This window comes from Rosa chinensis, chromosome 7 (assembly GCF_002994745.2).
Source record: "Rosa chinensis cultivar Old Blush chromosome 7, RchiOBHm-V2, whole genome shotgun sequence".
In the NCBI taxonomy this organism is placed as follows: domain Eukaryota; kingdom Viridiplantae; phylum Streptophyta; class Magnoliopsida; order Rosales; family Rosaceae; genus Rosa; species Rosa chinensis.
Window position 1 is genome coordinate 53,283,731 of NC_037094.1, and position 13,709 is coordinate 53,297,439.

A 13,709-nucleotide genomic window follows, 5' to 3' on the forward strand; every position below is an offset into this window, starting at 1 on the left:
TGAAAATATATACTAAAAAACAGTAAATAGTAGAAGACTTGATGACTCAACGGGTGAACTTGCTCTTACCTAATGTTTGGTAGTTTGATATTTAGCAAACTAGTCCCTTTCTTACCTAAATGTTTGATAGTTTGCCATCGTTGATAAATGTTTGATGGTCATGCTTGCAATTATTAAAGAGGAATATTCAAAATGCTTTGTTGAATAAATAATTGAGGGACGTTCCTTATTCCCTATCGCATCTAATTTCGACACTACATAATTGAATTGGTAGAAGAGAGGTGAGGGCACACTCATCCAACAATTTCATATTCATCTCTGTTCTTTTCTCTTTCAATTATAACCGAGTTCTAACACGAAAAATGGTTGAGGCACTCATCTCTGTGCTTCTAGAGAAACTGGCTTCAATAGTGTTTGAACACACAAAACAAGCGGTGACACTCGTTTTGAATGCTGAGGAAGATGTTCATAGTTTCCGCAGCAATCTCGAAGCCATTCAAGCTGTGCTGGAGGATGCAGAGAAGAAACAAGTGACGGAGGCCAGAGTGAGAGACTGGTTGCAGAAGCTCAAAGATGTATCATACGAGATGGACGATGTCTTAGACGAGTGGAACACTGAAATTTTGAAACAACAAGTGGAGGAAGGCAAGAAGGAGGTATGTTTCCCCACTCCCTCCATTAATTGCTTTTGTTTTGGCCAAGTCAATAAGGCAATTCATCATCATAAAATTGCTACAAGGATAAAGAAACTGAATGAGAAACTAACTGTGATTGCTGCTGAAAGAGAAATGCATGGCTTTCATCCATCAACAATAGGTGGCCATGATGATCAACAGCTTATTCAAAGACAGAAAACTTCATCTTTGGTCGATATATCCAAGATATTTGGCCGAGACGAAGAAAAAGAGATGTTGTTGAGCAAGTTATTGAGAGAAAGTAGCCAAGAAGGAAACCTTGTCATCCCTATTGTAGGGATGGGAGGGATGGGGAAAACAACGCTTACCCAATTAGCCTATAACAATGAAAAGATTACAACCCATTTTCACAAGAAAGTCTGGGTTTGTGTCTCAGATCCTTTTGATGAGATTAAGATTGCGAAAGCGATTATCGAAAGTCTAGATAAAAATGAAACCCAAAGCAGTTCAAGTGAGTTGGAAACTCTACTTCTACGTATAAGGTCACATGTTGAGAAAAAGAAGTTCCTCCTAGTCCTAGATGATGTGTGGACCGAAGACAAAACAAAGTGGGAAAATTTGAAACTACAAGTGATAATGCAAAGTTGTGCTCAAGGCAGTACAATATTGGTGACCACACGAAAAGAAGGGGTTGCTAAAATGATGAGAGCAACCAGCAACATGATCCATTTGGACAAGTTGAGCGATATGGATTGTCTAGCATTGTTTAATAGCTTTGCATTTTTGGATAGGGAAGAAGATGAGGCTAATGGGTTTGGAGCTATTGGTGAGGAAATTGTGAAAAAGTGTAAAGGTTTGCCTCTTGCTGCAAAGACTTTGGGCAGTCTAGTGTGGTATAAGAAAAAAAAAAAGGAATGGCGGGATGTTCTAAATAGTAAGATATGGGAATTAGAAGAAGTTGAGGAACAAGTTTTCCGACCACTGTTATTTAGTTATTATGATTTGGCCCCTGCAGTCAAAAGATGTCTTCTGTATTGTGCAATATTTCCAAAAGATTATGTGTTAAGAAAAGATAATTTGATTGAGATTTGGATGTCACAAGATTATCTTAACTCAAAGGAAAACAAAGAAAAGAGAAGAATAGGTCAAAATTATTTTGAAAATCTAGCAATGCGGTCTTTCTTTCAAGATTTTAGAAAAGATGAGATGGAAAATGTTTATGAATGCAAAATGCATGATATTGTGCACGACTTTGTGCAGTCTCTTACTAAAAAAGAATGCATTATTATAGATGCAGCCGAGGGTGCTAATGAAAAAATAGAGCCACCGGTTGATAAGGTTCGTCATTTGACCTTAACTAGTGTAAGCGAAGGTCTATTTTCTACTTCATGTTATGGATGTAAAAATATGCGTACCCTCACACTCCTTGATTCAAGCATTACAACCATCAGCCCCAGTTCAATTATGCAAATGAAACGGCTCAGGACATTGAATTTGAGTTATAACATCATCCATGAAGTTCCAAAAGAGATCAATGAATTGATTCATTTGAGATATATGGATTTGTCTCGTGGTGGTAACTTGAAAGAATTACCAGATGCTCTGTGTGATTTATATAATCTACAAACTCTGGTCCTTGTTCACTGCTATGGACTAGAGAAACTACCCGAGGCAATGGGAAAGTTGATCAACTTGAAGCATCTATATCTTGACAATTGTTGGGGGCTGAGGTACTTACCGAAAGGGATTGGGAGTTTGAAAAGTCTGCAAGTACTAGACTGGTTTAAAGTATATGAGGGTGATGAAGCATTGAAATTAGGAGATCTGGGAATCATGGACCAGCTTCAGGGGAGCCTTGAGATACGAGGGTTGGGGAATGATGCGAAAGATGATGCGAGTGAGATTGAGAAAGCACAGTTGGGGAATAAGGAGCACCTCTCTCATTTGGGAGTACATTTCGAGTATGAAGGTAGAAAGCAGAGAAAAGGCGATGAAGAAATAGTGAAAGCATTGCAACCACATCAAAATTTGGAATCTTTATCCATTTGGTATTGCCATGGCACCACCGAGTCTCTCTATTGGATCAAGTCTCTACACAATTTGAGAAAACTTGATCTCACTTTCTGGAGATTTTGTGAACTTTTCCCTCCTCTTGGAAAATTGCTATCGCTTGAAATTCTGAAAATTCAGTGGATGGAGAATGTGAAAAAGGTGGGAGTTGAATTTCTGGGAATACAAGAAGAAGAAGAAGTCTCAGGAATTCTATTCCCCAAATTGAAACAACTTACTTTTGATGGCATGGACAACTGGGAAGAGTGGGCCTTTCTTTCTGAAATCACGATAATGCCAGGCCTTTCTTCCTTGCGAATTGTTCGGTGCCCAAAGCTAAAAGCACTGCCAGACTTCCTCTACAAGATAAAAGCACTGCGTACTCTGAAGATCAAGGGTTGTCCAATTCTGGAAGGAGAATACGAAAAAGGCATGGGGAAGGAGTGGCACAACATTTCTCACATCCCAAACCTCACAATCCAGAAGTGGAACTGAACAGGTATCGATCACTAAATGCCAATTCTGAATGAATCTTTACAATATTTACTATGAAATTTATTTGGGAAAATTACTGGTCCCCCCCTGTACTTTCAGGGCGTCGACAGTTTAATCCTTAACATTTCAATTTTAACAAATAACTCCCCAGACATTCAAATTTCACATAGTTTGGTCCAAAATGACCATTTTACCTCTCACTTTTTTTCTTTTCTTTTTTTTTAAATTCTTCTCGCTTTTTTTTTTGTTATTTTTTTCCTGCTTCTGTCTCTCTCTCTCTCTCTATTCCTCTTCTCCACTCCCATGGCTGCCCATCGACGCACATAGTCTCACTCACTCAGTCACCGCTTCTTCACATGCTGTTGCCTCTCTGAGAGCTCAGAGCTCCGCCGTAGCAGATCCCAACCTCCCCTCTCCCAATGGGGTCACTTGCTCTCACCACTGCCCTTCTCCCCTCTCTCAGATCCCGAACCGCCTTCCCGAAATCTCTATCACTAAAATCAAGTACGAGACTCCAAACCCAAGCCCGACCTGGCCCACTTAGAACCGCCGCTCTCGGCTTCAAAAAAACCCTAAGCCCTCTCATTGCCCTCCCCAAACTCGCGACTCCGCCCGCGAGTTCACTCCCCTCCGAAGCCGCTGCTTGACCGTTAAGGCCGCCGTTTCCAGCGGTGGTTCCATTACTCCGGCGAAGCAGCCATGGCAAGGCGTGGTGATGAAGCCTCTGATCGCGTCGATCGCGATGGGGGTGATCCTTTGGTTCGTGCCTACTCCTGTTGGCGTCACCAAAAACGCGTGGCAGCTTCTGGCGATTTTCCTCGCCACCATCGTCGGAATCATCACTCAGCCTATGCTTCGATCTCATCTCCGCCGTCGTCGAAGAGCCCAAGGTCCCTCTACATATGCTATTAAGATTGAGCGGAGGATCATGGAGATTGGGATGGAGGTGAGGATGATGGCCATGGTGGAGTAGATCGAGATGGCGTGCCAGCGGGTGCAGTAGGAAGAAGAAGAAGAAGAAGAAGAAGAAGAAGAGAGAGAGAGAGAGAGAGAGAGAGAGAGTTGTTGGTTCTGAGCCGAGAAAGAGAATGAGACGGAAGTAGAAAAAAAATAACAAAAAAAAAGCGAGAAGAAGAAGAAGAAGAAGTGAGGGGTAAAATGGTCATTTTGGACCAAACAGTGTGAAATTTGAATGTCTGGGGAGTTATTTGTTAAAATTGAAATGTTAAGAACTAAACTGTCGACGCCCTGAAAGTACAGGGGGGACCAGTAATTTGCCCTATTTATTTTCTTTTGATCTAATTTATAGATTACTACTCTAATTCGATGACTCGCTGTAATTCCATTCTGGTATTCATATTGTTAGATTTCAACTACTTGCAAAGTTGCAATTCTGTTCACATTTTGCAATCAGAATATTATAAGTTGTTTACTTTAATCATTGTATCTTCTTTCTGTAGATGCTTACAGACTTGTTTAACTTTCAAAAGATGATTTAACTCCAATCCAACTTGACTTGATTTAACTCCAATTCTATGCAGGAGGAATTTTCAAGCGGTTGCAAACCATAAAGTAAATCAATTAGACTGAAGTGGCTCTTCCTTCATCCTAAGAGGTGTTTCTATGTCTCCTTTTCTTTTTTGTTTTTCTTATTTCTACTTTCTGCTCCTCTTTTTCTTTTCAGTTTCTAATTTAGGTTGGAATTTTGATTATCTGGTTGTTTGCAGCAAATCAATTTGGCTTCGACGAGGATGTGCTCTATCTCTTTACTTGGCATGCTTTTGAGTGATGGGCATCCACGTCCTCTGATGGATGCACACTGCAGTCAGGTCAGGAGTTGAATCCATGGTTTTGGAGTACTTATTTGGCATTGTCCATATTGAAAAACAAGTCTTTTACTAGGAGAAGGGATTTGAGATGCTGAATCAGTTCAAGGTAATGGTGGTTCAGAAGTTGGAGCTGCATGCTTCTGTTGGAGTGGTGAGTTTTCTTCCCTTGTAATTGTTATCTGATATTTTTATGCTTATTTTAGATTTTTATGTATCCTGTCCTTATAAAATTGGATATGGTCTGTATAAAATCTTTGTTCCAGAAATGAAGTTCTCGCGACAAAAAATCACACTATCTAAGTTACACTAGAGGACAACATTGAAGCTTCTAGCACTAAGAAAGTCAATGCAGTTGTCAAGTTGATGAAGCTCTCTATATAACAACATATGCTAGCTAGATACCTCATTTTGTTTCTTTAATTGTTACTGATTGATGATCTCCTCTGCCTTTTCTCTTTATTATATCTAATCTTATAGCTTTTGTTGTTTATATTCATGTCTATTTCCTAGTATTTTTATCTTTTTCTAGTTTCTACTCACTAAAAGGATATATTTACATTAGGTATTCATATTATTGGATTAGCAATACTCTGCATTATGTGCAATAGGAATATTACTGTTTAGTCATTTGCCATCTTGCTGCAATCCGATGTTTACCGACATTGGTTGGTAATTTTTTGAACCGTCATAAGATTTCACTGCTGGTGGAGAAATGAATATGATTTGATGAAAACATTCTATCCAGGAGGGACTATAACACTGTCGTACACCATACAGGAATTTTGGTATCCATTTGAATGATTGAAGTTCCTCTCACCTAAACTAGGTAACTTTATCAGCATCTTAAGTAATCCTATGTATACTTTAAACTTTAAAGGCTTCAATTTACACAGCTTCTAGTTGTCAAAGAATCTAATTTTACTAGGTTTGATGTCTAATTTCCATGACATGGGCTTTCCTGTCTTAGGCTGAAGCTTTTGTGGAATGGATGCTGACTCGGATTCGAATAGTAATTGGGGTAAGGAAGCTTTCTCTGCAAACTGTATGTTAACAATAAGCAGCTGGGAGCTCGGTAATTGGTGTTTTTGCAAATGGACTGTTCAAATGCTGCCATCTCAATCGTTGAAGCCTACTTGAAGGTAAATATATGGTCCAGACATAAAGCACTCTGTTCTGTTAAGCTACACCTGAACATATTCTATCAATCAATCATATCCACCTTTTTTGGCATGTGATTGGCATATCAATTGCAAATATTGTATATCTCAAGATGCAATGCTACCATGCTTTCTGGTGATATAAATCTGTCAATCAATCATATCCACCTTGTCTAGCATTTTGACTAATTCAAGACGCTCTTACCTAAGCTATTAGGTAATCTGATATTAACATTGTAAGTAGTCCTATATAATAAGTGTTTTAGAGAAACTGAATTTGGGAGGAATTTGCTGTGTATTCTCATTGATAATAGGGGCCTCTTTATATAGAGGATTACAATGCGTAGAATCTCAATCATACAAGGAAAGTAATTCTACATTGATTAGGATTCTAGATCCTTCTAATTAAATCCTATTACCACTAGGTCAAGTAACCTAGGGTTTGGGCTAAACACAAATTAGGTTTTCCTTCAACACTCCCCCTTGTGTTGCCCAAACGCGGTGCTTCTCTCTTTGCCTCGTTAAAAACCTTGCCGAGTAACAAAAACCCAGTGGGACAAAAATAACCTCGGTCGAAGGGGAAAAAGAGCACAACACACCCTTCACGATTCGAGGTGAACATGTAGACGTCTCCCCCTGATGTCTGCGCCTCCCCCTGATGACTACGATCATGGGAGTTCAGATAATTTTAGCAAGCCAAATCTTGCCACATGTTTCTCGAACGTGGTACTGGGCAATGACTTCGTAAATAAGTCTGCCTCACTGTCCTCAGATTGAACCTCGTTCACTTTGATCTCGAGGAGTGTCTGTTGTTGCTGATTATGCTTGGTGTTATCGCTTTTGATGTAGCCTTTCCTCATTTGTTCAAAACAAGTAGCATTATCCTAAACGCTTGTAGGCTCATCTGTGGTAGACTTCAAACCACAATTGTTCGAACATGCGTAACTATGGATCCAATCCATATACATTCACGAACCACTTCGTGAAGAGCAATGATCTCTGCATTGTTCGAAGATATAGCGACTAGGGTCTGTTCTGTAGACCTCCAAGATATCACGGTCTTTTCCCATGGTGAACACTTAACCAGTTTGGGAATGACCATTGTGTGGGTCAGAGAGATACCCAACATCAGCAAAACCTTCCAAAACACATGTCGTTTTGGGATGGGGATAGAGAACGCAGGCCAGCGTTGGCGGCGTTTCTGGTGTGTGATGGGTCCGAATCCATCATCTCTTTGTAGGGATAGAACAAGCCCATATCATTCATACATCTCAAGTATCGAAAGATATCTTTTACACCAATCCAATGGCGTCGCGTTGGCGCAGAGCTATATCTAGCTAATAAGTTCACAACATATGAGATGTCCGGTCTTGTGCATTGAGATAAGTACAATAATGCGCCTATTGTACTAAGTAAGACACTTTTGCCTCTAGCACATCTTCGTCATCATCCTTTCGACGAAGATGATCCTTTTCAGGATCAAGACTACGGACGATCATGGGGGTGCTCGAAGGCTTGACCTTGTCAAAATGCCTAAGCATCTATCGACACGATGCTCAAGTTCCAAACCGAGCCATAATCGTGTTCTCCCAAAATCCTTCATCTCAAACTCAGATTTCAAGTGTTCAGCGGTTTCCCTTAACTCTTTAAGGGCTTCTAATGAAGATCATGTCCAACATGAACCGCGATAGAATCCGAAACTTGTCATAGAAACGCGTGGGCATATCCCTTCCCAATCAAGTAGTCACTTTAGTGAGCGTTTCAACCTCTTTGTAAACGCGCTCCATGGTCTAGAGCCACTTGACTTGGGTAAATGAAGTTCACCATGAACCTTCATGTATATTCCGTATCTAGATCCCTATAGAGATACGTAGTGACCACATTTGTAAGCTGCATGTTCAGTTATTCGGAAACTACCAAACTGACAAGGTAGTGGAGTGCAGTGACATCCACTACGAGAGAATATGTCTCATCGTAGTCAATTCCAGGGCATTTTGTGAGAAGCCTTGCGCCATAAGGTGAGATTACCATCTCTTTTTCTCACTACGCTTTCTAACGAAAACCCATTAGTCAACAGGTTTTATGTTAGGAGGTGTTGGCATCTCTAGCTCGAAAACCTTCCTCTTCGTTAGAGAATCCATCTTAACCTGGATCGCATCTTTCCATTTAGGCCAAATTTCTCTACGTTGGCATTCATTCATCAACGGAGCGTGGTTCGATATCATCTGACTCAACAAACTCATGCGCAACAAAATACGCAACTACATCACCAATTATGATGGAGTTTCTATCCCACATCTCATGTACACTAGTGTAAGTTTCATAGAGCTCTATATTCTCAGGAATAGGTTCTAACGTTGAGGCGTCCCCCAACGATAACCATAACCCGGAAGATACTCATGAGACGGATTTTGAGTCTTGATGATCAAAGGATTGGAATGTGCCAAAGTATCCTTCGAACCCACGTGCCTCCCACGCATCCTAGCTGGGGCCATGGCCTGTAACGCCAGAGTGCCACTCTCTTTGGCGTTGGCGCCTTGCCTACCTCCTTGTGGGGTGGCGCTACGTCCTCTCGTAGGGATGTCCTTCCTTGCAGGCATGTTTGCAGCATATTTGTGTGATCTTGTCACTTTAATAGGGATCAAGATGAGACATAGTGGGGATAAGTTTATTTTTCGTTTTATTCAAACAATCCTATATTATCTATTGTACAAGTGCTTGCAATTGCAATTTCCTGTTGTCCAATTCTAAAAATATTACAAGTTTTGACATCTAGTTTTCATTACATGGATTTTCTTGTCGTATAGGCTGAAGTCTCTTGTGGAAATGAAACTGATTGGAATTTGAGAAGTGAATCGATCAGACTTCCCTTAATCAAAGGTTCGATCTTTCTCAATACGGTCTTCTTTTACAACATTGGTATATCCTTGTCTGCTGCATGGACTCGATTCCTTTGTATGTTTACAGATAATTGTGTGTTAGTTTACAACTTACTTTTATGCACACCAGATGTTCGTCTAGCTGGTTCTCTTATGTAGAAAAATGATGTCTGAATGATAAGCCCAACAATGTTTTAGTCTCATAGGTGGTTTTTGTCATGTCTTTTGCACAACCCAAATAACATGTACACAAGAAATGGGAATTACCTTTCTTCCTTTCCCGTATGATATTTCTAATATTTTGTCTGACGAAAGACTTGTTAGATATTGAGATATGAAGAAATGATAGGCGTGTGTGGAAAGGCTGAATACCAAAATGCTTAATAGGGATAAAAGAATTATGGTCTTTGTTCTTGTATGATCAACTTTCCATAACTTCGATAGCTAAAAGCTATGCAATCTTATAATAGCTATGAACAGATTTTGAACTGTTGCACGTGTAAAGAAGGAAGTGTTGATGATAAAGTTCAGAGAGGAGGACATGTGACATATCATTATGCTCTATCTCAACTCGTTGATTGAGAGCTGGACATAAATGCAACCTTTTATTTACTTAAACTAATATCTGATATGCATCTATCAAACAGAGCTAACATTTTGTACATACATTTTAGTAGGAGGATTTGATTCATGTATTTTAGTATATGAGGCTCATTTCCACTGTAATTGAGATACTGAAGTTGTAGGTTTTATGCAGAGTAAAAGGAGATTGCTTCCGGCGCACAGTGACATGTTGGAGTGGAATGCTAAGCTTGTCAAGGGATTACTGACTTGTAAGGCCCTTATTCTCATATATTGACTTGTAAAACCATGCTATTCATGATGCCCTTGAAGTGTTGTAGTGGCAGATGGGGTTCCTATTTTTGGGCTTGGAAATTACCATACATATATATGGATATCTTGCAAGTAAAAAGTTGTGTGCTTCCTGAGTCAATGTATGTGGAAATTGTCATCTATATTTTTCTGTAGGGTTGAAAAATTGTGCATATCACGATGTGAAGCACCCGACTTTTGAGTCCTGATCTCTTTCCAGACTCTGGTGGTGGTGGTTGTATCACTAGTTTATGCAGTGTCTCAGAGAATCCAATGCGCTCCAGTTCCCTTAATAGTCCTGTTTTTTTTTTTTTTTTTTGCAAGGTTAAGTTAATTTGTAAAGTACCTGCTCTTTGGTTATTAAAACATTGGCTTAGCTGAACAGTTTCAACAGCCAATCCTCACTGTCTGATTCAATTCCCCTATGCAGAAATTAGTAGTGCACTACGCAGATAAACTTTAGAGTTAAATACTAAACCTAGTCTCTCTCATCCTTAGGTTTTCCAATTGTTCCATTAATTTCACTTTAGGTGATTAGGGCTGCTATTGCTACATTAGTCATTATTTATTAGAATTTGGATATTTGTTACTGTAATTTGAAAACTTTATTATGATTAATTGTTCCAAGTTGGTATGGCCTTTACCACAAGTAGGCGGACAATGAACTGATATGTTTGTGGTTGTTACAAGCTGAACTACTTACCAAAAGCAATTGGGAGTTTAAAAAATTCTGCGAGCACTAGACAGCTTTCAGATATGTGATGCCACACCTTTCTTCCTTGCAAATTTTGGGCAGCCCAGTGCTAAAACAACTGCCGGACTTCCTGCAGAAGATAACAGCACTGCATTTGGAGATGAAGAGGTGTCCATTTCTCACATCACAGTTGTGAAACTTGCTGCCCAAATACAAATCTCCATGGAACTGAACAGGTATCACCAAATGCAAATTTTGAATGAGTCTTCACATTTAGTATGAAATTAGTTCAGTTTATAGATTAGTACTTTAATTTTTTGTTTTTTTTTTGCAGACAGAAAATACCACCATTCAGGTATTCATCTTGTTGGATTTCAACTTTACTGCAAGTTTCCATTATGTGCACATTTTCCTATAAGAATATTATTATTTGCATAGTTATTCTATCTTGTTATTGTAGTCCAACGCGTCTTTGCTAGGAGCACGGATTTGAAGATACAAAATCAGTTCCAGTTGATGGTGGTTCAGTAGCCTGATTCTGTTGGATTGGTGAGTTGTTACTTTCCCTATAATTGTTGTCTGATGTATCTGATATTATTCTGCTTATATTTAGTTTTTTTTTTTTTATTGTGTGCTTATAAAATTTTCCTTCCTTGTAGGATATCCCCGACTGGAAACGAATTGAAGTACTGTTAGTAACATTACATATTTTCATTTGACAAAGAAGAAAAATAGGTACCATGCTTTTCTGGTTATTAATCTGTCAATCAATCATATCCAACTTTTCTGGTATGTAATATCAATTGCATTATAATATATTGTATCTTATATTCAAAAAAAAAAAAAAACGAACAAAGATTTAATAATCCTATTGTGGCCTATAATTTCTAACAATTGCATTATAATATATTGTATCTTATATTAAAAAAAAAAAAACAAACAAAGATTTAATAATCCTATTGTGGCCTATAATTTCTAAACGAATCTGTACTTGGTTTGAAATTGACTTCCCCTTCAGTTCAGTCCCCTGATTATGTTTTCTCCTTCAGAAAATACACAAAGCTACAGCTTATATATGGAACGCACTGATTGAAGCTTCAAGAATGGCCGGTATTGGAGTTGTGAAGCTGACAAACACTACCTAGGTATGCTAGCTAGATACCTCATGTCATAAATGTAATGTGTTTGTTCCTCAACTGTTTTAGATTCCTCATATATTCATGTCTATTTCCTACTATTGTTATATGTTTCTACTCAATAAATGGACATATTAGATCCAGGTATTCATATTATTAATTGGATTACGAATACTTTGCATTACGTACGTGCAATGAATACTATCGTTTAGTCTTGTCCCGCAGTCCAACACTCTCAGAAGTTCATTGTTAATTTGTTGAACTGTCAAAAGAATTGACTCCTGCTGAAGAACTTAATCTGATTTTTGATGAACACATTTGATGCAGGACGGACTATCAAGCGTACACCATAAAGGAAATTTGGTATATATCCATTTGACTGATTGAAGTGGGGGCTCTCACCTAAACTAGGTAGATGTGATTAGCATCTAAAGTTCCATTACTTGGTCCTTAATGTAAGGTCCTCATTAGAGACTCACCCTTCCAATATAATAGTTTTAGGGCTTGAATATATGTACTTTCTACCTGTCAAATAATATAATTTTCTTGGCATGTTTTTTTTATCATTTTAGGCTGAAACATTTTGTTGGCAAATGGACTCTGAAAGCGTTTTGTGCAATCTGTGTCTAAATCAGTCACTGTGAAAGATTTGTTGGACACTCTCAAACTCTGCCAACATCATTGTTCCGAAGCTTGATAAGTGCATGTATACTAGGCTATAATTTAGAGATAGAAAATCAATTGAAGGTAACAGGTGGTTCAGTAATTAGAGCTGCAGGATTATGTAGGCATAGTGAGTTGTTTCATTCCTTGTACAGTAATTCATGTCTCATGTGTCTCAAATTCTTTTAGCAGCAACTTTCTTTTGCTTACGTTACTTTTTCCATCATTTTGATCCCATAAAATTTTCTTTTGTTTCATAGTTCCACCGGATACAAAGTCCCATTAGTAACTTAACATATTATAACTCCTTATGCAAGAAGAAAAAGAAAATTTTGACCATAAACTATTAGAGCTAATTGATATGGAAACTGATTGTTGTTCTCAGCAAAAGGTCGAATTTTTTTGTACTCATATAACTTTTAACTCGTTGCAATTGTGTGCGTGAGTTTTCTAGATATATATTGCCGTGCTTTTGTTATTATAAAGCAGTGAGAGAAGATAATATAGACTATATGCTTGCTAGGTATCCTCTTTCTTCTTGCAATACTATTCTCATTATGAAGCATTGACAGAATACAAAATATTTATGATTGCAGGTATTCTGATTTTATATGATGGGTAGAAGTTCGATTGATGATGACTGGGAGCTTCCCTTTTCCAATGCTGCTCACACTGTGGTCTTAGTTGGACGCACTAGTAATGGAAAAAGTGCAACAGGCAACAGCATTCTTGGCAAAAAATCCTTCAGTTCCAAGCATAGCTCTAATAGTGTCATGAGCAATTGTGAATTGAAGACTGCTATCTTGAGAGATGGACAAGAAGCTAATGCCATAGGCAATCCTGGTAAAGTTTACTGACGTGTATTTGTTTTGTAATTATGTATATAAAAAAATGTCTATAGGAGTAGCCCTACGAGTATATAAAGTAGTTGCATTTAAGAACCTGCTTTTTTCAACGGTTATTCTTTCCTTTTGATTTGTGTGGTATGTTGCAGGTCTTTTTGAATATTCTGCCAGATCAGACTTTATTGGCAAAGAAATTGTCAAATGCATTAGTTTGGCTAAGGATGGGATCCATACTGTTCTTGTGGACTTGTGGTTTTCTCAACTAGACCTCGCTTTTCACAAGAAGAGGAGTCTGCAATCCTTAGCTTGCAAACTCTATTTGGCAGTAAAATCTTTGACTATATGATTGTTGTCTTTACGGAAGGAGGTGAGTGAGAAGAAAATGATGAGACTTTGGAAGATTATTTGGGCCGTGATTGCCCGGAGCTTTTAAAGGTTAGTAAAATTTGTTTCT

The 13,709-nt window shown here is 38.5% G+C and overlaps 1 protein-coding gene across 1 annotated transcript; it reads left to right on the forward strand.

Annotated features, from left to right (window-relative positions):
• The first annotated feature begins 276 nt into the window (after positions 1 to 276).
• Positions 277 to 13,081, forward strand: LOC112178161 (disease resistance protein RGA2-like). Its single transcript, XM_040510262.1, has 15 exons — positions 277 to 3,183; positions 4,721 to 4,794; positions 4,907 to 5,008; positions 5,082 to 5,159; positions 5,754 to 5,834; positions 5,976 to 6,147; positions 8,973 to 9,045; positions 9,802 to 9,877; positions 10,608 to 10,847; positions 10,946 to 10,966; positions 11,072 to 11,160; positions 11,271 to 11,346; positions 11,661 to 11,756; positions 12,075 to 12,207; positions 13,007 to 13,081. The coding sequence occupies exon 1, from the start codon at positions 363 to 365 to the stop codon at positions 3,177 to 3,179; it is 2,817 nt and encodes a 938-aa protein (XP_040366196.1). The 5' UTR covers positions 277 to 362; the 3' UTR covers positions 3,180 to 3,183; positions 4,721 to 4,794; positions 4,907 to 5,008; positions 5,082 to 5,159; positions 5,754 to 5,834; positions 5,976 to 6,147; positions 8,973 to 9,045; positions 9,802 to 9,877; positions 10,608 to 10,847; positions 10,946 to 10,966; positions 11,072 to 11,160; positions 11,271 to 11,346; positions 11,661 to 11,756; positions 12,075 to 12,207; positions 13,007 to 13,081.
• The last annotated feature ends 628 nt before the right edge of the window (positions 13,082 to 13,709 follow it).

What these genes read in the sequence shown, in the direction of transcription:
- LOC112178161 (XM_040510262.1), top strand. Translation starts at nt 363, where the DNA reads ATGGTTGAGGCACTCATCTCTGTGCTTCTAGAGAAACTGGCTTCAATA.